This window comes from Hippichthys cyanospilos, chromosome 10 (genome assembly GCF_059441005.1).
Source record: "Hippichthys cyanospilos isolate Australia breed blue-spotted pipefish chromosome 10, RoL_Hcya_1.0, whole genome shotgun sequence".
Lineage (NCBI taxonomy): Eukaryota > Metazoa > Chordata > Actinopteri > Syngnathiformes > Syngnathidae > Hippichthys > Hippichthys cyanospilos.
The window spans coordinates 14,696,663-14,724,569 of record NC_142378.1 but is presented as its reverse complement, the minus strand read 5'-3'; the positions used below and the strand labels follow the sequence as shown (position 1 = coordinate 14,724,569).

Here is a 27,907-nt window from a genome sequence, read left to right as displayed (position 1 = left end):
TGAATGATGCAGGGCTTCTATGTTGCAAGTCAGATCCTTATTTTGGCAGATATGCATTCATGCGATCGGTGTAAAAATGGGTGCATTTTCATGTAAAAGCCAGTGCAAGTCAATCTACCGTTTTTGGGGCCATGTTACACCTGTCTGGGCATTCTGGCATACATGTGTTTCCGAGCCTCAAATGCATGCACTGATAATTTGGTTACAGAAAATAAATGGTGAACGGACTTGCACTTAGGCCATTTCTGCCTCGGGTACCAAAAGCGCAGGAGCATCTGGAGCACCTGGGGACTCAGTAGCTTGCTCAAGGACACTTCAACATGGACACAATGGTCGGGGATCGAACTAGTTGCCCACAGTCTAAAACAGTTGAGTTAAAAATTTAACAACCAACTGAAAAAAGGACTGTCGCAATATTTTGGTCAATTTGACCCAAACTTATGGCTTGTCTTATACTAAACAATGCAATCTTTGAAGTTACCTTGTATAAATGTTCATTTTGAGCGTTAATTGACGTAAAACAACCCAGAAGGTTCGGTCAGATTGACCCAAAGATTGGAGTATAAGATTACCCTAACCCTAACCCAATCCAACTGTTTTTAGAGTTCACATCACATGTACAGCCAACTACATCATATGCAAGTGGACATTTTACAGTTTTCCTTGTATGAATGCGCATCAATGTCCAATTATAAAGGGCAACCTTTAATCAGTGAGTTATCTGGCTTTAATACTCTACATTATTAATAATGAACAGGTACATTTAACTGTTACACTCAGCACTACCAGAAATCTTAAGCAGCACAGTATTTGCAACGAAATGGGCGGTGCTTACTATGATTAACTCTCTGCAGAGTTGGTTAATGATGAATAAATCACCTCTGTCACATCTCTCCAACCTCCATTTAAATCACAGTTAAAAATACACCGGGGGTTGAATTCACCTCTGAAACATCAATAATGTAACTCGCTGATTTTTGCTGTTTACAGGTTGACTCAATGACAGCCAAACAATGTAGAGAATTAGGAAACTGTTAATCAAATCATAATTGGATATAAAGTAAAAAGATATTCGGTAAAGAAGTAAAGTCAATTTTCCAATCTTGTTGGAATATAGAAGAATGAGTTGGCATTTCTGCACCACTCCTGCTTTCCTTGATCTTCTCTGAGTCAGTATAAGACGGCAAAGAACAAAATAGGGAATAAGGAAGAGGGAGAAAATATGCCTTCAGAATGATTTGGTGTTATCGTGTATACCAGGAAGTGTGTTTTTCTCTGCATGTGTGGAAGATGAGGGGTAGGGGTGGGCGCTGGGGGTTCTCTGAAGACGGTGGCCACATGATGTTCAGAGGCATGGTTATCCTTTGGATTACACTTTAATCAATCTAAAGCTGTAGCATCCCCTCTCCCACCATGGTAATCCGATGTAAGAGTACTATTGTAGCCTGCCCTTTTCCCTTTGACCGCCATTGTTGAACATGCCAAAAAGATTTATCTCATATACAGACATCACACCTCCACTTGGGAGCAATACATCATGACTGACTTGCACAGTTTAATTACATTCAACACATGAGGTTTAGCAATAATTATTTGGCACCGTGTGTATCATTAATATGTTTATTACTGATTGAGAATTGCAATGAGCAATATGTGTAATAGTTTACCCATTTATCAAGATAATAAGGTAAAGGACATGGAAAACACACCACAAGTGGTACTATGAGTTTGGGACTACTATCTCTATAGTCAAAACCACAACCAGGAGTATAATCATTATCTGTGACAACAGATTGGTATCTATACAAGGCATGTCTATACAGTACTTTCAAAAATAGAGACCGGAACACAAAAAGTTTGGTGACAATGAAAGATGGAATTAATTCTCGCCTGGAGCTGTTTACAACAAATTTAATTGGTAGTCAATCTGGTGACAGATGGGTGTTTTATTACTTTAGCAAAGGCTAAATGTTAATTTGAAAGACAGTTCAACAGCGCTAAACTGGTCATTGCACTCACCATGGTTCAACCTTTTTTGCTTGGTCCAAGTGTTGTGACTGTTGTAAAAATGGTATTCCATGCATCCACAGTTTGATATGCAGCTGCTCTGATTTTGTTTTGTCAAAAAAAAAAAAAAAAAGTTCTCACATACCACCTGCAATGGGCTCATAAAGTAGTCATTGATGTTGGACCATGAGTGAATGAAGCACTTGTTTGAATGTGAGCATTTTTTAACAATACTTTGTTCATAAAACTCAAGGCATCACATCAAAGCTCAACTCATTTTTTCCCCATTATTCTCAACATGGATGTAGTTCTAGTTCAGATATGATATGAATATAGAGGTGAACAGCTTAATAAACTTCTTTTTATTTGGCATGCTGAACAAATCACTGCAATAACTGTGTAATAATAAACAGCAATAAATAAATCTATGCTCCCTAAAACTATGCCAACTAAAAATTATGGCAGGTGACCCCAATGGAGTTGGCTGGTAATTTGATTCCACTGTATGTTTTATTTAAAAGTATTTTTCAAATAAAATATGATAAATAATTGCTGCTCCCAAATTCTAAAACAAAAGCGGATTTATGCCAACAGATAGATGAGGCAACTCAAGAATTGTGACTTCACTGGAACATCTCTCACATAGCCTCAATCCATGAATGGAAATGTGGAAATGCTGTTGATGGAATGTGAGCGTCAGGGGGTATAAAGATACCAAAAAATCATCATAGAGCTTGAGATTCACGCTCAAACATTTTCTCATCTACAGGACTGTGTTTACATCATATTATAAATCAGAGGGATGAGAGGATAATGTTTCTGAAATTAATAGAGATGACAGATGGTCACAAACACACACACAGGCTGACACCTTTAAACAAGACTACTGGCAAATAAAGATAGGGAGGTTCAGGTTGTGTCAAGAAAAACTGTTTCTTCTTTTTACAGCAAACCAACAGATGGTCACCTAATGCTGACACGCCAACACAGTGTTCCAAATATTAAGAGACCCTGAAAAAGACTGAAAAACTACTGGACCAAATAGACACACTAAATACTCCCCGTCTAAAGAGTCAGTGGCAAATTGGGTTCGTTATTGAGGCGCGTCTTTTTTTTTTCTATGTTAAGCCACAGTTGGCACGAAAGGACTTACTGAGATGGTTTGGAACAAATCTGGGGCTCTGGGTTGCTGCCAATCGCTGCATTGCATGGAGGGGATTCAAGCAGCTTAGTCAGCTGCAGACAATGCACAGCGGTGGCATCATAAAACTGAAAAATAAAGAGTCAGTAGGTCACTTGTGATTTGTCTTTGGGCCATAATGCAGGCTGGACTAACGCTGCTTCACACTAATATTGATTGCATGACCACACAGGAGGAATATTTATAGATAGTATGCTCCAAATTATATATATATATATATATATATATATATATATATATATATATATATATATATATATATATATATATATATATATATATGAAATTTACAAGGGGCAGATAGCCATGCGGGTGGATATCACAGCTTTCTTCGGAAAGTCGGTGGGGCACACCCTGAATTGGTTGCCAGCCAATCATAGGACACAGAAAGAAAAACAACCAGTGACTGCACACAAATGATTTTCTGTCACTATTCAAAAGCCACCCAACCAGACATGAGCACTAATTTTTTGGTGAAAGGTAAAATGGATGTTTAATTGAAACACTTGAAAAGAAAAGAATTTACGTTGTATGAGTGGTGAAATAAAAAGAGGCATTGCTTTGCGAAAGTGGTTGGCATGTCCCACATTTGAGAGGTGGATTCGAATCTAGTGAGGAGTTTATGCCTTTTCCTCTCCCTGGCTGCGCACAAAATTATTGGAGTGTGAATGTTTGAGTATTTGTGCACTGCAATCAGCTGACAATCACTCCAACCCAATGACTGGTGGGATCAGCTACAGCGCAATCGCAAACCAATGACATAATATTTAAAATGAATTGAAAAGGAATTTAATGAAAAGACAACCTTTGTTTGTAATGCGTCAGATTTTGTTCAACAGTTCAGATAGCAGCAATGTAAAGAAGTAAAGAAAATATGTAAGCAGCAGAGTAAATTGATGGATGGATGTACAGTCTTTTCTGTATTTACGCCCCAACTGATTTCTTGCTAAATTGATTTAGTTCAGGTCACGTTCAAGGTGTATAAAGTTTCTCACTCTCCAACTATGAGGTTGTGACGTCTGTATAATCTCAAACATTGGGTTTAATTAAAAATGGTTCGTTTGGTTCCTACCAGAATGACTCCCGTGAACCCCTTCAAGTCACAATGCTGCTTCCAAAATGTTGAAGAGTATCTGTCGAAGAAAAATTGTCTTCACCAGTAGGATGAACAGCAGATAACCCTGACTCAAACTCTGAGGCTACTGTAGTATCTTTTATCTGATTGGCTGTCAGAGAGAGAGATTCTGGTTGCCGGGGAGAAAAGAGCTGATAGCGCTATAACGTCAGCACTTCTGATAATACAAGGATAGACAGTAGTCTCAAGAAAACAGAGTTGATGCATGATGTGATAATAATTCTAGGTTTTGCTGACACATCAAGACTTCCCGCTAACCAGTCATATTTCATCAGCTCTTTTGATTGCTTCTTGGGCACACTTCACTTCTCTTCCTACTTTGATGTAACTGGCACTGCCGAGACCTTCTCTCCTCAAACTGAAAAACCAACATCTAGGAAGCAATCCCACGTCGTTCTTCTCTTCAGGATTGTTTAGTTATCATGAGGCATTATGAGTTCATAAATATATTTGCCTGTTGCCTTATAATGGTGCCAACACCACTCTAGATTATCACTGTCTCAACCCTGATCCTCAAATGACATAATCTTTTTCATTTAGTCACCGCAGGGTATTTACTTATACAGTACTTTACAATATATGCCAAGTGAAAGTGTGGCTTGAAACCAAATATATTACATTTGTTGTAGGGGTTTCCCAATAAAATGTCCAGTTGTCTTAAATGGATGATGTACTCTGCCACTACCCTTTACAATGGGATCACAACATATGTTGAATTATAGGAAAAATATAATTTACTCAGCAGAAACATCACTGATGATGTATTTGCCATTTTTTCAGTAAGATATAGTCTTTTGGCCAACCATTGTATTTGAATAGAAGCTGCCAGAATATAGTCGTAATTAGTGACTAAAACAAGGCAAAGCTTCAAGCACAAGCTGGCTAATTGTTGAGTGAGCAGTTCAATAGCTGCAATCTAGCCTAATTGTCACACTGACACCTGCGCTTCCTAAAATGGCACTGATGGTATTCTTCTTCTGGAATCTACTCTTCACTTTCACTGTAATTTGCAATTAAGTCCTTTCAAACACCCAGCAATAGTCAGAAATAGCTTTTCATTCAATGGCACAATGTGAGCAAAGTAAAAAAAAAACAAAAAAAAAACAAAAACAAAAAATCATTTAATCACAAATATTGCAGGACCCCAAGAAAACAATGACATAAGTAAGGTTTGATATGTATTTTCTTTTTCTTCCAAAACACAAAGCAGATGGCCATAAATTATAACATCTTTTCTTGGCATATGATGTTTGTTACAGAAACGCTGTTTGGATAAACATCCAGGGCTCTGCGGAGGACACGCAACCTCATCAAGGACAAGACACACCCACAAAAAGATCTGTTCGAACCACTGCCATCAGGTAGACACTACAGAAGCCTGAGGGCCAAGACTGCCAGACTGGAAAAGAGCTTCTACCCACAAGGAATCCGAATTCTCAACAAATCTCTCACACACTAATCTGCCTCTTAGTACACGCATTAATAATATTTTGCGCTACATGTTATTGTCATCTTATTATCACCATTGTTTCTGTTGTTTTTTTGTTTTTTTGAATTATTGTTTGTTTTATTATTTGTTCATTTATTGCTCAAACATGGAATGTAGTCTGCTACTAGGGGAGTGAACGGAATAAGAATTTCATTGTGTGGTATAATAATACATACATATGCCAATAAAAGATTTTGAATCTTGAAAATATTACCAACCCAGCGATCTTTTGAATCGGCATGGTAAGGACAGACATGCTATTTTATTACACCTCGTCAGAATACAATGCTAAACAAATGATTTGAGCATGGATTATGCAAGTGAGGAGATGCCAAAGTGGAGTAAGCATTTTTTTAAAGGCCCACTCATTTGAATGTTTTTACAAGTATGTTTAAATGAATTTAAATGATGTTAGCAAATTCGTTTGAAAATTGTTAGCAAGTCAAGATTCAAACATTTACTTTACAAACTATTGATATATGTATTTGCTAGTTATTTGCATGTACATCAAGACGCATCCAAGTTCTTTCTTCGAACGTATTTAAAATTACATTTGAACATACTTGCAAGTATAGTCACAAAGATTGCGCATGTCACCATTTACATCTCAAAAAGTTTTTAAGTACGGCATGTATTTGAGCTTTTGTTCCAAGATGTCATCACTTGCATCACAAAATGTTATTAAGGCTTTTATGTCAGTTAGCCTTGTGGAATGTATGCACATCACAATTTGTCATGAGGTCCTTTATTCGGTCTCGTATATAAGTTGAATTCCATCTGTGATCTTTGTCCGATTGCGACAGATTGTGACTAGATATGCCTTTTTAGAATGTTTGTGTTTGTGTTTTTGTCATAAATAGGAATTATTACCTCCATGACCAAAGTTGCTTCTGGATCCTACTACACCACATTGTGTCACGTCTGTTAGAATGAAAAATGTTTACTCCACACTGGTAGCTCCAGTTGAAACTGAAAAAGTTGTAACTGTTGGCGCAAATAGTTTAAACTATCATATCAAATGTTCTGTTAATGTGCATGGAACATTTGTGCTTAGTTGGGCTGAGCCCATACGCATCTTACAAGTCTCAGCAGAAAAACCTTACTCAAAGAAACCACTGGTATGTGTGTTTGTACAATAATAGAAAACATTGGGCACGTGCTTATGTACAAAACGTGCAATCCAAGTCCCTGGTGGTCAGGCAGCTCCAAATGGACGTGCAAAAGTACAAAGTGCAACCTACACTTGCAGGTTGAGTAGCTGAAAGAGTTCAAGGATCACTAAACTCTGGAAGAGCAGCAACTCCACTGAGGCTGAACACTCAGCCCCAGACAGAGGACCCCCCCCCCCCCCCCCCTCCCCACACACACACACACACACACACACTATGTACTGTCAATTGTAGAGCATGTGTGGATAGGATTCACGTGCGTGCAAGGTATTCATCAGTTGATCTACATTCCTGAGATTCATGCAAACCATTAGTGTGAGCTATCTCACAAAGGTTTGTTTGAAAGATGAAACATCAAACGGGATCTCAGCACAGTCCTCCACGTACACACACGCACGCATACATGGTAACAAATGCTCTCTTTCACTGACAACGTGACAGTGTTGTTTTTTCTTTTTTTTACCTTTGCTTCATCTCTACCTGTGTTGCGCTCTACTTCTAACAGCTCCAAAGTGGGCTTCACCCTTGGGACCCACTGGAGAGGTAAAGACGACATGAATGTGTCCCATATATGAGGCACATTAAACTTTTAGGAGAGAGAAAAAAAAAAGTTCTCATATAAAGAAAATGGAATAGTAAAGGAGTCAAAAGCAGGCTGTTGTATTGTAGTCCAGACATGGTTTTGAATACTACAAATCTGCAAGACAAAAAAAAAAAAGTAGCAGCTGAGTTCAGATTTATGTTATATTTTTGCAGAATGCAAAATATTTTTATTGACTCAACCAAGTTCAACTCTGCTTGTATTGCTGAAAATTAACATCCCCCTTGAAACTTGAAATAAAGGTTTTCAGGTTATCAAAGTAGCCTGATTTGTTGACATGACCGTGAATGCCAAAACACACAGCCTTTGACTTTTAGTCATGTCTGCCAACAGCGAGGTGATACATTTTTGTTTTACCAACCAATAAGAACGGGTGTTAACCACATCTTAAAAAAAAACAAAAAAAAAACATGGAAAACCTGTAGATTCTGGAAGAAGACAATTTCAGAAACAACAATCTTTGTGTGGGAAATTGTTTTTGTTGTTTATTTGCACACACAAGGCTCTGATGATATCTGAGATTAGTGTTCAACATAAATACATTTTAGGGCCACAAAAATCGTATTTCTCTGTCTAAAGGTTTAATCTTGCATTCGTCTGGACTGGGACCACATCGACGTGAACTTGACTTGGACCTTTGTGACTTGGACTTGACTTTGAGCTCTTGTGACTCGAACTTGACTTGTGTTCAAAAAGGGCGGACTTGATGACAGCCAAGGCTCAAACAACCAGACCAAGTCATTGTATGTTTTTGCATACAATGAATATACTGATAAGAAATTTAAACTCTGCTCTTATATTACACTTAGTATGCACTCTGTGTGAGTATACACACACACACAAATGAAAATTTGCATTTATCCAAGTAATACTTTTTAAGCGATACGAAGCGAACAGCTTTGTATACAAGAAAGAGAGCTTTAACTTTGTAGGCATTTGCTCTTTCTACCAACCAACATTTTACAATGATTAAAATGTCAAGAAACCTCTGGGGAGACATTTTCCACATGCATCATCACACCCACAATTCAAGTCATGATCAAAGTCGACCTTGCCTCTGTGACATCACATATTAGAGGTTGATTTCTCACCTGCAGGATTGTATTTATTCTGTTCACATTTACAAATACATCCATTTTAAATGTAATCACTTATTTTGAGAAGGCCTTGAGGATTTTTGACCACCATCTTGGTATACTGAGTTGCAAGCAAAGGGTTATTAATAGTGAGGTCAAAATGTGTTACCAGGAATGACAAAATGACCAAATACCAGGAAGACAGATTTAGTTGACCACATTTGTAAAATGTGTGGAAAGGCTTGCAGACATCGGTCAATGGCACCATTTAAACATACACTACGACAGCCAACGGTTATTTCAGTACAGAACAAGACAGGATTTTACCGCAAACACTTCTGCACACACAGTTGCGCTGCATACACACAGAGGCTCACACTCAACACATTTTGGACTTCCAGCAGGGAGCGGTCACTTCCATCAACACTCAACCAGGATGTTCCACCCTCCTTGCGCCAGCCAATAAAAAGGCTGTATTTAAAGGTGAAGGTACCATTAAGGAAGTCCCATGTTCCCCCCAGCGCGCCCTGCTCCTCTCCAAACATACTGTTTTTTCCTGCGTGTCAATGCCAGGAACCCATTAAGAAATGTGCTAGGATACAATGTAGCGAAACAATGTAAGGATGGACCAAGCTATTGTTTCTCACTGTTGCCTCTAGAGAAATATCCGGTTTTATTACGTTTGTCAAGCTGTAACGTTAAGGCACCAACATTAAAAAAAAAAAAAAAAAGAAACGTTCAAGCAAGCCTTTGATGGACAGGATGGACGATGTTCATGTTTTCTAATTGTTTGGTGACTGACCAAAGAAAAAAAAAACTTTTCTCAACTTGGTTGCAGCCAGTACTTGGACCTTAAATACAACTGAAGATAAATGGTTTCAGCTACATTTGTGCAAGTAAATATATGAAGCCACTTTTTGTTGTTGAAGAGCCGTCTAAATAATACAAAATATATTTAAAATATATTTTTAAAAATCTGTTTGAGGGTTTTTATCAGACATTTTGAGGTGAAATTAAAAATATATTAATTAGCTCACTTATAGATCTTAATCGATCATTCATTTTTAAATCTCTTGGAACTTTCATAGCAATAAAATATATATATTTTTTTTTTACTCCGATAAATGGGCTTTTTCATTACTCAATACCAGAAAAATACAAAAACAAAACAAAATGTTATCTGTTTACGTAGTGTTATAAAATATGTAAAATAAGTTTAGTTCAGATTCTCTAAGCAACCCAGTAACTAATTTCCCGCTGCCTGGTGCGGTAGTTCAAGCAGTTCCTATTATAACTGCTGCTCACAACAGTGTGGGGTCTCAATAAATTAAAAGCCAATTTGTGTATCATCAGTTAGGTATGGTAGAGGACACAATGAGTCAATGCTAGCCTGTGATCCAATAGGTCTAAATTAATTCATGCCACAGTACAGAAGTTCAATGCACTTTGGTGTAGCTAGATCATGCTGTGAATCGTTTTTTTGGCCTGCTGACAGTGCTTTAATCGCAATTGTGCTTTCAGAGCAAGGACGAAAATCTGCCTACTTTGGCAACCACACCAGTGCTGCCTGGCTTCTGTCCAAAATATGGGCGGGATTCATAATCTCTACTATGTACTAGTGAATTGTTGGAGGTGGGTGGGCAGAGTGAAAGTATACATTTAGTCAATAATATCAGGGGATGTTGCGGTTGGAGAAGCATTATATTAGCATTATTATTGATTTCTGTTTAGTACATGGATAGTACATACATGCATGCATGCATGCATGCATATATGTATGTACTGTATGTATGTATGTATGTATGCATATATGTATGTATGTATGTATGTATGTATGTATGTATGTATGTATGTATGTATGTATGAATGAATGAATGAATAAGTGAATGAGTGCAAAGGTTTAAGCCAAGAGCACTGTTGTTATTGTTTTTGTTTTGTTTTTAGCATAAAAAACAGTGTCACCATAGCTGACCAGTATCCTTAATCCTTAATTTATACCCATGCTAGGTTTGAAATCGTAGACCAACCCATCATACATCAGTTTATTGTTGTTGTTTTTTTTACATAATTCATACATGTATGCTTTCAATGAACTGAGAAAACAAAACAAATCACCAAAGGCACCACTTAGTTGCTACCCACAACCTAGGAAGGGGCTGCATTGATAACCAAATGACCCTACTGTTAGACGAAGAAAATCAGAGGATTTTGGCAAGTAAAGTATTAGGGTAAAACAAGTGTTTGCGCAAATTGGATACCTTAAGTCAGGGGTGGCCAAGTTCGGTCCTCAAGAGCCACAATCCAGACTGTTTTCAATGTATCTCTTCAACCAACACACCTGAGTTAAATCAGCGTCGTTATCAGCATTGTGCAAAGCATGCTGATGAGCTAATCATTTGAATCAGGTGTGTTAGTTGAAGAGACACAATGAAAACAGGCTGGATTGTGGCTCTTGAGGACCGAACTTGGCCACCCCTGCCTTAAGTGATGAGGATCTATTTTTTTCTATGTCCGGGGAGGCTGCAACAATAGTTCTTCAGAAAATAATGTGGTGCCAGCAAAAGGCTAACTTTAAAATACAATCTTATGAAATAATACAGTGACAACAAAACAATAGCCTTTGTATGGTTTGACTTTAAAACGGCCATTGCAGATGTATGAACGCTAGCTTGACTTGTCTTCTTGACATTTCGCCTTGCCTAATGGCAGTTTTTATTATAATCTCAAAGTTTGTATGGTCAACATCAACACAACATCTTCATGAAAACGTAATTCAATTGCGAATTAGGGGCGTTAAGATATGGCAAGTTAATAATACTGTCATTGTATGATACGGAACAAGTCTCTGGCATAAGCACCTAGCAGCTAGGCTTATGTGTGCATGTACAAAGTGAATAACAGAAATTTCTTAAGGAAAAGGAAATGTCGGCATGAAAAAACAAAACAAAAAACACACACAACATACAATGAATCACCTCAAAAGATGGTGCATGGTCCCACAGCAGAGTGAAGACACCAAACAAGCAAAAATGACACATGTAAATGTATCTAGACAAGAAAAATTCTACACAACGAAAAATTATTAATATCCACAAAGGATATCAAAAAAAAAAAAACATGCACACACAGGCACTGAGCCAGCAGCATAACATATACACAAGCACAGACGGAACATGCTAATTCCACACAGTTGGCTGAGCTTCAAAGACAGGAACTCGCACCTCTATGGCAGATGTGCCAACCAGCATAAACACAAATTCAGATACCGTGAACATGAGCAAATGACCAATGCTTGAAAATACCTCTCACAAATACTACTCACTCAACAAATTAATCAGTTTTGCCCATGTCTGATTTGTATTACAACGGCCAGTCAGCTGCTTTTTACAGAACAGATATGTTACAGAACCAATCAAGACACAATCTATAGTACGAATTGAAAATGAACGACCTATAGAACAAGTACACCAATATGTGGCAAAAGAAAAAGTCGAAAGCAGAGCTGAGAAACAGTGTGTCGACAGAATTCGATTAGTAGTTCAATCCCTGGGCCTTCATTCAGGTGTGAAGTGTGTATGTGTCTGCATGTGTGTGTACTGCGTGTGTGTGCTGACTCCCAGCTCTAATCCGTATGTTCTCAGTGAGGGGTTTTGCGGTTCTTTGATTGACAGAAAGCGATTTTAGGGAGTCCCTCTTTCTCCTACAGTGTCGCCTTAGAAGCCCTAAAGCTCCTTAGACAGCCTCCACCACTTGTTCGATGAAAGAACATCACTTTTAATAACTCTAAATACTGTGGAGATGAACCAACCCAAAATAAATCCTAGTGAGTCAAACTCGTGTAGCTCTGCAGGGCTCTTTGTCAAGTACGAATGCGATGAATACTGCCGGTGACTACCTCCAGTGGCGGCTTAGCGGCGGAACATTCTGTCCCCCCATTCTGTCTCCATGCATCAACAAAGAGGCATAATAACTCCATAACAATTCTCACTTCTATCGCCCTCAAGCGATCATGCTAACTTAACACACACATGTATACAAACACATGGCGTTGGGCAACTAAGGTATTTTGATCCTGAGAAGGCCCCAGGAGGAGTCATTCAATGGAGAATGTGAGCTACATTAGGGCCAAGAAAAATCCTATCGCTAGATAGAAAACCAGAATGACATATCAGCGTATCTTTCACATGCGCCGTATAAATACAAATCAAACGCTACAATGTTTACATTCAGATCATAGTCTCGTTACAATACACAACATAAGATCATCATATCTGAGGTGTGTTTTGAGCATGCAAGGTGGTCATTCAGGAGGGCAAAGAGTGTGCATGCATATATTACTTGCAGGTGCATGGTCATCCATATTAAGACGATACATTGTCCAGAGAACCAACGTTGTCTTGTCTGTCTTCCAGCAACATAGTCTAATTCACAATTCATGATGTTCAGCTCAGCCCAATGATTTTAGTCAGGAAAATATAAACATGCGTTCATAAACCAAACTCGAAAAGGAGATTAAATACTATACATTTTTTTGATACTAGCGGTTTTTAGGATTGTGCAATATTATATAATTTGTACTTTTATGATTATGCATATAAAGAAAAGAGTCTAGAAAACATAACTTCCATATAAGATGATCATTAAAAGAAAATTGTGGGCGCATGATTCCCCGACACATCTCACACACACGTCTGTCAGTGTCACTCAGCAGATCACACATCATGGCATCACTACAGCGATGCCACTAAAAGCCATCAGCCCGTGAGCTAGAATGAATCACCTCTCAGCACCTCCCAGGAAATCATACTGACACACAAACACATACATACCCACAGAGCGACCAAGGAGGCACAAATGTGAGTAAAACGTATTGCAAATGGCAATATGCATTTTGATGTCGGCCTTTCGACCTGAATCAAAGTTTGTCATTGGAGTTTTTCAGCATCACAGAAGACAGGGTAGGTGGGTGGATGGATGGATGGATGGATGGATGGATGGATGGATGGATGGATGGATGGATGGATAGATAGATAGATAGATAGATAGATAGATAGATAGATAGATAGATAGATAGATAGATAGATAGATAGATAGATAGATAGATAGATAGATAGATAGATAGATAGATAGATAGATAGATAGATATCACATGCCTACGGTGTCCCCATGTATTATAGATGAGCACATACGTGCACATACACACACAGACAATGCAGTTTCCTGTAAAAAAGTCTTTTATAATAGCAACACGTCTACTATTTAATGTTGTCTAGCTGTGGTTTGCCAGCCAACCGTGGCCCACTCTGTGTGGCAGACTTGCAGAGTAGTGACCAAGACTGACTGTGAATACATGCACACATTAGAGAGCAGAGACAGAGGAAGGCAGAGAGATTGTAAATGAGCAAGAAAGAGCGGGAAGTGTGTGTGTGTGTGTGTGTGTGTGCGAGAGAGAGAGAGAGAGAGAGAGAGAGAGAGAGAGAGAGAGAGAGAGAGAGAGAAAATGCAGGCAAAGCAGTGATGCAGAGTGAATGCATGCAGATCTCTGAGAGTCATTATTATCATTCTAAACCCTTTCCTTCCATTTTTCCAACTCCTATCTGATTAGAGTTGGCCTACCTTCTCAAACGTGTGTACTGTAACTGCGTGCACATGTGCACACGTTGGGCACCAGCTGGAAGACATTAGTCATGCCAGCAGGTAACTTTACTCAAACCTGGCACAGATAATGAGAAGCTTAGAAAATGGCATCAACTGGCATATAAAGCGACAAGAAATCCAACTACAAGGACAAGAATGAAAGATAACAGTTTTCCTTGTGTATGTGTTTAAAGGAATGCCTTTCCCATAAACACAGGGACCCAAACATATATGCTCTAAAGAACTCCACTGCAACAAATAAACAACAAGAAATAAACAGTTAAAACAAAGATAGAATGACAAGACAGGTGGTATAATGTACCAAAATGTGGGGGTTTTAAGAGATATAAACCTAAATGTGGGCTTGGTAATACAAATATGGTGCCACAAAAGACCAAAAAAATCTTTAAAATAAAACACTTTGAGGCAGTGGTACATAAAATATACGATACAGAGATAAATCATGAAGTAAGTGAACAGAAGAAAATGTAACAACAAGCAAGAATCATGCAGAACTATGGGCAAAAATGTCACAAGGGACCACATCCACAGCTGAGAAAGGAACTGAGTGAACAATAGAACAAAACATGAACAACATTTGATCTTCCCTTACCTCTGCAGCTTGTTTTTGAAATCCTTCGGAAAATAATGGTGCCTCAACAGTACTAGATTCTCACTTTTTAGCTCTTCCCACAGTAATTGTCTGCAAAAGCGTGCCCACGAGGATAGGAGTGTGTCCGCGTGTGTGTGAATGTATCCTTGGTACTGATGAACAGTGGTAAGTGAAACTCTACTGGAGGGCAGACAGACATGCAGACTGCGTGAAACAGGAGAGCAGCCAAAGTCGAAGGCAGACTGAGTAGGATGGAAGGGTTACGGATTCCTAACATCAGAGCGGCTGAGTGGATACACCCACCTCTTCAGCCTGCATCACATGGGAGTCTCTCAGCTACTTTAAAATATGCACAGAGAGCAAGGTATCAAATGTGCAGGCCAAGCTCTCATTTGTTGGCCACAACATATCACCACAGTTGGACTTTATGAAAGTTGTAAATGTCGGGAGCTGCAAATCCAAAAAAAAAAAAAAAAACCCACACGACTCTGAGCTCACAAGTGCAGTATTTCCAGCAGATAAGGGAAGTGAATATTGGCACGTTGGCAAGTGAACTGTAGTATGTAATGAAATGGAACATTGTTGGAGTGCACGTCTGCCTATCGCTCAACAAGCCTTCATTTTCCCCCTTTTGCCTTGTTGGGAAATGTTGTAGGTGGAGAATGAAGGTTGTTTTTTTTCATATTATGGAGTACCAGATTTTTGAACTCTCAACCACTCCACATCTACTCCTCCAGCGAATGTGAGTCCCGTGCTACTTGAGACAAAGCCAGCCTTAATAAAGGCAACCTCTGCACAATGTATTGACAATGGTAGTCATTAGTAGCCCAGGGAACTGTTCCCCTCACTGTTGGACAGTTTGTTTGGAATGATCAAAGTGACCCGCCCTGCAACCACCACCAACAGATATTGTAAATTCTTTGCTTCCACTGCTGTTAATCAGCCTAGCACAGGGGTGTAAAACCCAGTTTTGTTGAGGGCCGTTATGACTATTAAATCACTTTTAAATATGATCGTCACATATTTAGTTGTGAGATAAGAAGCTAGTCAAAACTGTTCCAAAGAGGGATTGGATGTTTCCTCCAAAACCTTTTTTTTTAAGTTAAAGAAAACTTGCAAATTTGATATTTTACTCAGAACCTTGAAGTCATAATTAACATTTTGCGGGCCACGTAAAATGACGTGCTGGGCCAGATTTGGCCCCCGGGGCTAGAGTTTGACGCCTGTGGCTTAGGACACTGGGTTTTGTAAGGTGCATATAGAACTAGGACTTGTATTCTAGACATGCACTAGGACACAAGTACATAACGGATGAGGAGACACATAATTTAGACACATAATAACACCTATGAATAAATTCAACTCTTCAGGTAACTGACGATTGCACACATGCTTCTGGACTGAGGGAAGCACATGAAAACAAAAGCACATTGGGAACATACAAACTTCACAGGGGAGGGCCTGAGCTAATTTGAATGTTGGTTCCTTTGACTCTGAAGCAGACATGCATACCACTGCAACACCATGCTAAAGAGATATCAAACGAAGCAATATCAATGAATTGTTATTGTGTGATGAGATTCTTTTTAAGCCGTCTAGAAATGCATAACTTAATTACTCCACTAAAACGACACATTCACCAACATCCTCTACCAAAAGAATAATCCACAGAGAGCAAAAAATGATTGAGTTAAAAAATGCATCATTTATTTATTGATGGACTATTAGGAAGTAAATGCCAACCGGTGACCTTCTTTGAAAAAACACCTGCTGACCTTCAAATTACGCTGAGTTGCTAAACATGTAACAATGCAATTCAGTAATACTGTATTTAAATAGAGATGTTTTATGCGATACTTTATCAGCAGCGCCAAGCCTTACTTTAATATGGAAGCCAACCATTTCTGTTGCCTAGAATGAAGAGATAACATGATGATGCAAGCAAGTAGCAGCTCTGTTTGTTATTATCACCATACACACAAGGGAGGTAGGCACCTCCTTACTACTGCAATTCAGCCAATAGTATAAATATTACAACATCACTTGGTGACTAAGTCAGACTCTGATAGCAGGTTATGGAGGCTGTAGCTGTTACCAGTCCATCGATGCTGAGAAGACCACGAAGCCACTCTGCTGCAGCAGGAGCAGCAGTAGAAGCTCAGTTATTCTAAACATAATCGTTCCGATGTGCACGTGAGATCATAAATGCACTGCATTCATCATTTGTTTTCCTTCAACCGAATCAAAGCGATGCGAGCATCTTTGAGAGAGAAAAGAAAAAAAAAACTATTCTCCATCCTAGCCTTATTTAGAGCAACATTGCACCTTATTAAAAAGAAACGCTCACATGGAAGCAGTTCATCTGCGTTTCTTTATTTGGTTTAAAAAAAAAACACAAGAAGGCTAAGAAAACGTAAATAGTATCTTACCGTGCAAGTCGTGGACGGGTACCTCGAGCTGACAGTCGGATGTGGAGATGCTCCAATGACTGTGGACGATTAGACGCCGTTGCACACCGAGACGGTGTCATTGACAAGCGCGCTCCCTGCTGGCGAAAAGAGGACATTGATTTTTTTTAACACTTAAACGGGGACTTGTTTGTACCTTATTTTTAAAATGTAACTATTTTTTCCCCCACCTTAGACCCTGGATGATTTATCACTATTAGCTATGTTGCAGGGAAGTTGAACAATGCTATCTTTGACTTCATAAGAGGGGTTTATAGTATCGTAATTTGAGGGGGAATTATCGCACTTTTGGCACAATTAGTTCAGTAACATGTAAGCATCAATGGTTCTAATCAACGAGAGCCACGCATTCTCAAACTTCAACATTTTTGCTTTTAATGTCAGAATTGTTGTAGGAGGCATTGCCGTTTCATATCTACATTTTTGCAAGTTACTTCCGCTCGGAGCCGAGGTAAAATTGAGGACTACAAAAATGGCTTCCAAACGAGTCGATGGGTTGAAACAAGACATTGGTGTCTAATGAATATGCCGGATAGAATGTAGACAAATGCTGAAATTATTGTATATTTTCTATGCCTTGAGTTCACAGTTGAGAGTTGTAATATTTGGGGGGTGTGCTACCATATTAGACAGTTTTCTATGAAATTAGTCGACTTTTGATCAGGGCGGTGTAGGTACACCGGCGAGATGAATCAGTCACTGGTCCATACAGTGAAGCAAAAAGCGCCAAATTCTGGTGCAGCGTGGATTAAAATGTAGTTTTCATCGTAACTTTCTGCAAAGTATACGGATTAAACCTAGTGTGGTTTACTAAGGTATGTATATGAGTTTGTTTCTACTTTGAAATTGTTGGAATTTTATTTCTAATTCAACATAAACTCAAGTTAGTAATCTGACTCCAATTTGTGACTTTCCCCAACTGCCACTCATCCAACAATTTGCGCGCTCGTTCTGCAATAGAAAGGTATCAGGAAGCCGGCATTTTCACACACGAGTGGATTTATTCCTAACACGCAGATCTAATACAAGCACCTGGGTCTCGGGTCCCTCTCAATACAGCCCTGTACGCTGCTGTTGCCACCAGCAGACGTACTCTCATCCGAGTTGCCCAGCAATGAGTTATACTACACAAAATGCAAATGGCACATCAACAAAGGCATCCTGGCATTATTTTATTGGCTATGTGTATACTGTTGTTAACTTTAGCTTGCTCTCATTGGTCTTTCTTCCCCTGCAGAATTGCTTGCTTACTCCTCCTGGTTGTAGTTTTCCTCAAAGTTGTTTTTCACCAGGTGCCAAAGTCATCTCGTCCCCGCGACTAGCACCGTTTGCTCTGAAACATTCCATTCTTACACTCCCTTGCACCCCATATTGTTTTGTTCACTTTACAGTCTCACACTCTCATACACAGACTGTAGCAACATCCAATGAACTACTTTAAGCTCAAACTCTTAGATTCCTTTAAACTTTAATTACTTTAAGTGGACTTTCGGGAGATTTAAAAAAGTGTGCCGCACGGTTTTGCTTGTTGCTACAAAAACATCGACAACGGAAATGACAGCACATTTGTACACCGTTGTACGAAAACGTTAGCATCAACATTAGTTGTAATGTAATATGTAATTCTTTGGCGCTTGGTGGCTTTGATCGCCCCCACTAATAGAACCGTCCAATTCCTTTGATGCACTAGTGTTTATCTTTGATAATTCGATGTAGTAGCACATTTAAACGCCATGGTAAGTTTTTCTTCCTTTTGCCACACAGGGACATGTTGCAACACTTTGAAGGCAAAGGCTTTGTGAAGTGTTAAAATGCCTGGTCTGCAGGGGGAACATGCTGTGGCCTCGCTGGGGAGCCCCATCAAGAGGAGCAAACTGTCTCTGAAGTTTTTCCAAAAGAAGGAAACTAAACGAGCCCTGGATTTTTCGGAACCTCAAGCAGATGACGCCAAGTCCGTGTATGGTTCTTTTAAGCCTTTTTCGTTTTTTCGTGATTTTGTCGTCACTTGTGTAACTTCAACTCTAGAATAAGGGGACTTTGCGTGCTTTTTAAATCTAAGATTATACTGATGAAAAAAGTCTATTTTCAACAAGATGACGTGTTGTTCTTCCATTTGTGTGCCTGTTTGCTCAGCACCTCTGATCAGGTGGTGCCGGCTCCATCTCAGCAACCAAGCTCACCTGATGACCTCCCGCTGTCATGTCAGAAGAGAGTGGACATATTGCCATTTGTGGGGTTCAGCAATGGGGGCAACACCTGCTATTTGAACAGCATTTTACAGGTTAGTTGTCTTTTTTTTTAGTACGACAAAGGATTCTTGGCTCATGACGGTTCCCTTCCTACAGTGGCAAAGTAACGTGCCACATAGTCTTTTACCAAACTATGTTGGACACGGTAATAGTCAGTCACTGTAAATATTTATATCTTCTCATCCTTTTTTCAATCATGTACATGAAATCGTTTTTCAGCCAAGTACTTCCTAAGCAGTGTAAACAAAGTTTGGATGGACATAAAACAGAGTGCTGTGGTAGCCTTTGCATGATTTATAAAACTTTACTACATTTGTGGTTGTATATCAGCGTATTTTATTCAGGAACTCCAGAAGCACGCGGGCCTTATTACTTTGCGTCATCAATATGTGCATTCGGTGTTTCTCCATGATTGCAGCAGCTTGACAACAACAACGTTCTCGAGGTTTCCATTCGCTCTTTGTTTTTAAAAAGACATCGCTTGCGAGTTACGTTTTGCTTTCCTTGTGTGACATGCATGTTTACTGGTACATTTTATGTTTATAAACGTTTCTTTTACTTTTTTGTATTGTTTTAGTCTTACAGAGAAACAATTGTAACTTCAAAAGACTGACGACAACAGTAAGCCACTTAAAATCACTCCAGCTTCTTCGTCTCTTTGAGGACTGTCTTCTACCTGTTGGGATGTGTTGTAACACATGCACACTGCGGACAAAATAACAACACTCACAAAATTCAAATTTGGCAGTCAGTGTGCGTATGACTGCTGGTTGCACCACGCTCATACTTCACTACATGCGTCACTGCATACATCACTAAAACGGTGATTGGTTATTGGTCGGTGTCACTAAGATGCTGGTCTGCTATTGGTCAGCGTCATGGCATCCCTAAGATGCTGGCTTGCTATTGGTTGGCGTCACTAAGATGCTGGTATGCTATTGGTCGGCGTTGTGCCACTAAGATGCCGATATGCTAAAGACTTGGATCTCATGTGAGTGCCTACAGTATCATATTTATTGTGCATTTCAGTGCTTAATTCAAACTTTAGTTGGTCACCCATGGGTCCCAAGATTGCTAGTGATGTTAAAGAGAGAAGAAAGAAAAAGATTAGTTTGGAAATGAAACTAGATAATCAAGAAACATGAAGAAGGCAATGCTAGGCTACCGTTAGAGATTATGGCCGTAAATAGCTCGTCAACATCACTCAAAGGTAAATACAATTTCATCATTTTTCCTTTATATATTTTTTTATCTATGATGCTATTTAATTGTATACATATATATTACATATAAGTACCACTTACTTTACTATTTTACCTGGGGTTTTATATGCATCCACTGTATGTAATTATGTGGGTGCCACCCAGTGCCCAAAGGGAGACACTACAGCACGATGTTATTCTGTTTCATTCTTTTTACGTAACTCCAAGTCGTGCAACCACATATTTAAATTGGGGCAATTTCCTGCCTCTGGATGTTAGTGTTTCTTTTATTTATAGTTCATCTTGTGTTTATACAAAATTTGTATTTTATGATCAAATTGAAAAAAAACTCAAAAGAAAATGCATTAATTTTATGCAATATGAGAAAAAAATACATTATCGGGATACGTGGACCAAAAAGATTTTTTTTTTTAATTTTACTTTATTGATCTTTATTTTTACACTTAGTTTTCAAAAATGTATTCTTTACAAGGAATTGGGACCAGGCCGGCGCACAAAGTAAGAATATACACATAATTGACTCTTTTAAATATATCAAAGGTCAAAGGTTCCTTTATTTATACCTCACGGTAAAGCTAAAATAAATGAGCTAAAATAAGTTTGACACCACTGCTTTAAGTCTTTAGTGCACAAGCCATTTTCAACTTGTGCTCATGTTTATAAATGGTGTCACAGGTACTCAAATCCTTTTAACATTTTACATTTCTGTAACGGTGTGGAAATTCATTTTTAAAGTCTCAGTTGAAGATGACGTGTAAAAGCATAATTGTTCCTGCAGGTGCTCTATTACTGCCCAGGCTTAAAAGAAGGCATCAAGACCATATACAAGTCGTCAAAACATAACGCTAAAGCTACCAAAGCAACAAAACAATGTGAAGAGGTTAGCACACTTTTTTTTTTTTACCTTTTCTCTCTTTTCTCCAAAGGACAGAATGTTTTAATAGCATAATTATGTCAATGAATTTCATTTATAGCCATCGGGGGATGTTGCGGAGTCTGTACCTGCACACATAGAGCTTCTCGAGAGCTTCTACAGTCTGATTAGGTCTGTGGAGCAGCTGCAGTCCAACTTTCTGCTCAAAACCGACAGCTTCAGTGAGCGAGAGCTTGACACGTCGCCTTGCAAAGTTCTTAACACACTCAGGTATTGTTGTAAATAATTAAGCTGTAGAAGGTCTAGTCTATTTTTTTCTTTTTTTCTTTACAATCAACTGATTTATGTATGAAAAATTAAATTTTTTTGTAAGCATGGCTTGGGTTTGATTTTAAATGAAAAGAAAAAGCTTGCAATTGGCTGGCACCAGCTACAAGCCGAATGATAAGTCATAAAAAGCTCGAACATTTCAGATTTGGTATCAAATTTATAAGTTCTTTATGTCTTATAGGCAACTGAACCCCATGTATGAAGGCTATCTTCAGCATGATGCCCAAGAGGTTCTTCAGTGCATCCTGGAACACCTCCAGGATGCCTGCACCACCATCAGGAAGGAGCAAAAGCAGAAGGACAATGTGGACCAAGGCAACAGTTCTGGGTCAGAAACCCAAAGAGACGTTAATGAGGATGGTCAGATGACTGGGAAAAGGAAAAGCGATACTGAAATGGGAAATGTCAAAAAGAAGCCCAAGCCTGGAAACCCTGGTGTGGAGGAGCACCTGTTGAGCACCCCGCTCACCCGCTCCAAAAGTAAGTCATCCTGTGACTACCCTGTGGATAACACCAAGAAGAGAGCAGGGGAGGAGGGGACCATGACAGTCAAAGAGAAGGAGGAGGAAGAAGATAGCAGTGGTGATGAGAACGCATTCAAAGAAGCTGATGGGGAAAAAAAGAAGCGCGGTAAACTGGGCTGGCTGAGGCCCGCTGGGAAACAGACAAGCATCATGTCCATGTTTCGCACCGTCGGGAAGCTCACGTCTACGTTTGCCAAAAGCTCAATAAAATCGGCGCAGGAGACCGATGAAACTGACGAAGGCCAAACTAAGGATGAAAAGAAATGCGAGGGGGTCATTATTCCAAACCCCAACCAGGACCCCATGGCGCCGCTTCATCAAGGTATGACATGAATGATTGTTCTGTGCAATTTAGCAGAATTCATAGTTTCATCAAATTAATATCGTGCGTGTGGTTGCTGTACTGAAATAAAGTTTCTTTCTAAGTTACTGAGATGCATATCCATCACTTGAATGTACAATGTAACTATAAATACATGTTTATGGTTCTGTCTTTGCAGATGGTCTAGATCTGATGGAGCGCCTGTTCCATGGCCAGCTGGTTCTACGGACCCGTTGTCTGGAGTGTGAAAGCTTCACAGAGAGGCGAGAGGACTTCCAGGACATCAGTGTCCCCGTGCTGGAAGAGCAGCCCAGCAGCCCGGACTATCTCTCTTCAGGTTAGGAGTGCATGGTCGCTGCTGTTTCTGCATGAATAAATGGCGGTTCCACTGAGTAACATTGTACCCGGTGGATCCTCAATACGGTAGGGACTTCGGTTTCCATAGCTGTGATGTAACCTGATTTTCTACAAAAGTCTTATGAACTAAACAAAAGGGACAAAGGATTAGTTGTGTGCAGTAGCAATTAGGGCTGCACGATTATGTCCAACATAATAAATCATTTATTTTGGTCAAAATTAAATTCACGATTGTTAATCACGATTATTCATCATCTTTGGTCCAAACATTATTTGATACTTTCAAATAATAATGCACTAAAATAAATAAATAAATAAATTATAACTAAGGCATGGACATGGCAAACCAATAAAAAAATTAAGGCTACTTGGAACCAAGCACATTATTTACTTTTATGCAAATTGGTTCATGGGAATGCATTGGTGCAGCATATTGAACTTCACCACTTTGAAAATGTTTGCTTCTTTCCCCAAAACCATGTCACAGAGTAAACAATTTTACAGGGGTCCTTGTGCAAACAGGCCCTGAAATAATATTTTTTAATAACTACACAATACTTACCATGTTATTTAAATCTTGCACTCGATACACATTTTTAAAATAAAAATTTTAATACAAATAAAAACATAGGTATGTTTGAGCATGAGCATTTTGTTATGGTGCGCCTTATGTATGGGTTAATAAGAAAATAAAATAGACCCCCATAATTGCCTAATAATATGGTACATCGTAGAAAATGATAAGCCGGCTTAGTGGTGACCTGATCAGTCTGGACTTCTTAGTGGAAAGGGGCATTTAGTTGTAGTGGTGTTGTTGTATTTTTCAGAACCGCCCACTTTAAAAAAAACTGCACCTTTCTTGTGTCGCTCAAAGCAGCCGGCAGTGCTATGGCTTTTGGCGCACAAAGTCAAGAAATGACCACTCGATGATTGAAAACAAAACATGCAACCAAAATGTTCTGTGTCCAGTTTCTCCATACCCCAAACCAGAGAAGAAGACCCTGAAATGGGCCATTGCTCAGTTTGCATCAGTGGAGCGCATCGTCGGCGAGGACAAGTACTTCTGCGACACGTGTCGCCATTACGCCGAGGCCGAGAGGAGTCTTCTGTTTGACAAAACTCCGGAAGTGGTCACCATTCACTTGAAGCGCTTCTCCGCCGGCAGTCTGGAGTTAGTCACGTCACCGTTTAAACCGTCCACGCTTTGAGCCCGGTTTCTCACGCTTGTTTGTTCCCTTGGTCTAGATTGGACCCGTACGGCGGTCTGTCCAAGGTGAACACGCCCTTGCAGACGCCCTTGACCTTGTCTCTGGAGGAATGGTGCACGCCGCGCTCATCCGGCAAAGGCCACCGCTACGAGCTCTTTGCCGTGGTCATGCACAGCGGCGTGTCCATCAGCAGCGGCCACTACACCGCGTACGTCCGCATGAGTGGCCTGAAAGACGCCAAGTTCTGGCTGTGCCAAAGCGAGCAGCTCCAGGAGTCCAGTCAAGACGCTCGGGACGATAGTGACGCCGAGGTCTCCGTCGGGCAACATGCTAGCCAGCCGCCTGCCTCGAGCTCTAATTGCAGCAAATCAGGAAGTAAGAAGACTCCAGAGAGCGGGGCGGGCCTCTTGGGAGGCCAACGTTGTCGGACCGGCCCGGAGCACAAAAAAATGGGGGCCGGGGGCGGCGGCGGGGAGAGTGACGGATCGGAGCAGAGAAAAATTCTAAAACGAAACGCGGTGGCCGAGCTTAAAGAAGACGCTGGGGCCGGAGAGGAAAGTGGGCCAACTTGCCATGGAAAAGAAGAGGCCTCGGAACAGCGGGCTTTAAATAACCTCCTCGAGTACGAAGGCAAATGGCTGCTGTTTGATGATTCGGAAGTGCGTTTGTTTCAGGAACAAGAGTTCCTCCGAGCCTGCTGCTCCCAAACCTGCTCCTCTTCAACACCTTACTTGCTTTTTTACAAGAGAATACCCGAGTCGGCGCATTGACCACAGCACTACCCCTCTAACCCAAAATGTACACTTTATATCATTTTGAATTCTAGATGGAGCTCATACGTTGTGGCCATTCGTTAATAGCACCTGGTTCATGGTTTTTCATCCTCCAAAGTCGAAAGCAAAATGCCTCGACTTGCATTTTGGAACGCAAAGGATGTCAGTTTACCTTTTCATTCATTTTGTTGTTTTCTCATAATGTTTCAGAATCTGTTAAACGTTGGCTGTTTTCTATGATTGGGTCTTAGAAGGTTCTTTTTTTTGAGGGGGGGGCTTCAGTTAACGAAGTTTACTGAATGAAAGTGCTGTATGTGAATTTTTCCTCATAGCGCGCGACTAAGCCATTACAAAGAAAAAATAAATACTTTTTTATTTTTCACAAAGTCTGTTTCATCCATCATAATATCGCAGGTAGTTAGTTCAGTTATTGCACGAACGTGAAGAGCTTACTCTAAAGTAAAGCTGAACAATAATCACATCTGGTTAGTAGTAATTTTCACTTGGTACAGATCTGGAATTGACCAGAATAATTAATCATGGTTCTCAACCTTTTTTGGCACGTACCCCTAGGTTTGTGTTGGGAAACTCTTGATTCTATGAAATAAACGCTCAGGGATCGGTTTTCGACGGACAACCCATACGCTATTGTGCAAAAGCCTAGTTTACCGTGTTTGGTAATTTGACAAGACTGTGCCGGATCTTGCTGGGCAATCTGGGGGTGTTGTCTTTCACGTGCCCCAAAACACACCTGACAACTTGGTGACAGAAAGTAGACTGGACCAGGGGTGCTTACACTTACTCGGCATGCAAGCTACTTATAAAACAAAGTGATTGACCTACTGTACGCATTTATTTAAAAACAGAAGCTATTTGCATAACTTTATGAACCTGTGTGTGGCGAGGCACGGAACAGGCCTATGACTGGCTACCGCCTAAGAACAATAGGCGGAAGCTTTTTTTCCTTTTTTTTTTTAACCATGGACAGCTTGTAGGTTAACAAGCCCATTTCAATGCAGGTTTAGTAGAAGGATTTATGGCTAAATCCAAACTGGCAGCAACTAATAGATGTCAGAAATGCACCATATTGGAATACATAGTACTCAGGGACTGAGCACGCAAGTAAAACACACACACGACTTCTTCATCTACATTATTGTTCATTTGCACAAGGCACAAATTGATCCACCAGCCGAGCACATTAAAATATTTATTTTGTAAAATATGTCAAATGAACAAAACAACTACATAAAATTATACATTTTAAGTACCTAACTTTAAAACATTGTTGTTTTAACAAAAATGTGTTAAAGCAATAAGATAAATAATGCAAATTTGAAATTTTTTTCATCCCTCTCCCAAATAACCTTAACTTTCAAGTTGTGAAATGCATTGCTACACCAGAAAACAACAACAAAAAAAGTGCACATATTAAATACAGATTAAAAAAAAAAAAACCTTAAAAAGACACCTTGACATTTGAAATATTTTTGTAGAAGAATTTGGCGTAAAAAGGTTTTTTGGCACTTTTTGGAACCAATATCGGGATGTGAACATTCCTGGTACCGGTCGCTTGGGAGGTCAGAGTTTGGTACCTCTGGAGAAAAGTCTTACATTATACCAACGCAGCCTCTGGGGAAAAGTTCCCCCAATGTAAAAAGGTCAAGGTGTCTCTTTAAAATCGGATCCGCTTGTTCCTCTTGCTGACTGAGTAGTGTAAACAAGTTTAAGACACTGGAATGACGTACCAAGTTGCAACATTTGAAGCCTTTTTCAGTAACGAACACTTTGACCCATTCTGAACACGCTGCTATTTACACTCAAGAATAAATTAATATTGCATCTTCGGGTGTGGCTTTGTGTGTCCGTACTCTCTTCAAATGTCAATTTTGCGAAGACTCAATCTGCTGAAAGAATCCCTGAAAATGAGAGTTTACATTTTCACCCTTCGAAAACAAGGAAAAATGATCATGTGGGGATATTTGGAAAGATACGATACGACAGCCTTTACTTTTTCTTCGGTAAAAAAAGTGCAAGAAAAAATATGATGCGATGAACTCGGAAGTTAAGGTAGAATTGTTATTTGTGTGTGTGTGTGTGTGTGTTCACTGCAAATCAAAGAGAGCAACGTGTACCTGTGCGAGTTGACTTGTAGTACGGGTTTGTAAAGCTGAGGAATCTTTCTGTTGATGAGCGGCTGCAGCGCCTCCTTCAGGCGGTGATAGTTCCTCTCCAGCTCTCTCTGATACTCCTTCTGATCAGGACCGATCAAACTCTTGTTCTTCCGCAGGGCGTCTTCACACCTGGAGCAAAATTAGTCCAAGCAAATAAATGTGTAGTTCAAACCACAAGTTGCTTGCGACAAGAGACTATGAATTGATGTTTTGATTTTTTTCATACAAACGATGGCAAATCTATCAGAAAAAAATAAAGCGCTATTTCATGCAGTGGTACCTTTACTTACAAAATTATTGGGTTGTTTTATTTGTCCATTTTTATTTTACATTTCCAGTGATCTATGCATCTTTTTACAAGTCAAATAATGTTTGCGTTTGGATCATTTTGAACATCTAAGTTTATTTTTTAGGTTTAAAGTCTTGCTAAGTACTTTCTGCATGTTGTGACGTTCAACCTTTTCGCTAACGTGCTAA

General features: G+C 39.6%; 3 protein-coding genes across 15 annotated transcripts in view; 1 reads left to right on the top strand and 2 right to left on the bottom strand.

Annotated features, from left to right (window-relative positions):
* The window catches only part of kank4 (KN motif and ankyrin repeat domains 4), a 69,661-nt gene extending 52,230 nt beyond the window's left edge, over positions 1-17,431 (bottom strand). For 2 of the 3 annotated variants that reach the window (XM_088426361.1, XM_088426364.1), the window contains exon 1: positions 17,358-17,431. The gene's annotated coding sequence lies outside the window, so the exon portion shown is untranslated. Of the gene's footprint in view, positions 1-14,928; positions 15,508-17,357 lie in introns of those variants that run through there. The other variant, XM_088426362.1, reaches the window with a different exon arrangement.
* A 496-nt stretch (positions 17,432-17,927) lies between these two features.
* Positions 17,928-25,658, top strand: usp1 (ubiquitin specific peptidase 1). Of its 3 annotated transcripts, none has more exons than XM_088426476.1 (9): positions 17,928-18,211; positions 19,161-19,353; positions 19,530-19,677; positions 21,647-21,748; positions 21,843-22,012; positions 22,254-22,918; positions 23,097-23,255; positions 24,245-24,446; positions 24,521-25,658. In XM_088426476.1, the coding sequence occupies exons 2-9, from the start codon at positions 19,208-19,210 to the stop codon at positions 25,251-25,253; spliced, it is 2,325 nt and encodes a 774-aa protein (XP_088282602.1). In that variant the 5' UTR covers positions 17,928-18,211; positions 19,161-19,207; the 3' UTR covers positions 25,254-25,658. The 3 variants fall into 3 exon arrangements, with proteins under 3 accessions (XP_088282602.1, XP_088282603.1, XP_088282604.1); XM_088426477.1 differs by lacking the exon at positions 17,928-18,211 and adding an exon at positions 19,022-19,132 and having other exon boundaries at positions 19,223-19,353; XM_088426478.1 differs by lacking the exons at positions 17,928-18,211; positions 19,161-19,353; positions 19,530-19,677 and adding an exon at positions 20,880-21,543 and having other exon boundaries at positions 24,521-25,657.
* Positions 25,659-26,452: 794 nt separating this feature from the next.
* The window catches only part of dock7 (dedicator of cytokinesis 7), a 49,651-nt gene continuing 48,196 nt past the window's right edge, over positions 26,453-27,907 (bottom strand). For all 9 annotated transcript variants that reach the window (XM_088425213.1, XM_088425215.1, XM_088425214.1 and 6 more), the window contains 2 exons: positions 27,392-27,559; positions 26,453-27,175 (listed from right to left, as the gene is read on the bottom strand). In XM_088425213.1, the coding sequence (XP_088281339.1) occupies positions 27,133-27,175; positions 27,392-27,559 (211 nt within the window). In that variant the 3' untranslated portion in view covers positions 26,453-27,132. The remainder of the gene's footprint in view (positions 27,176-27,391; positions 27,560-27,907) is intronic.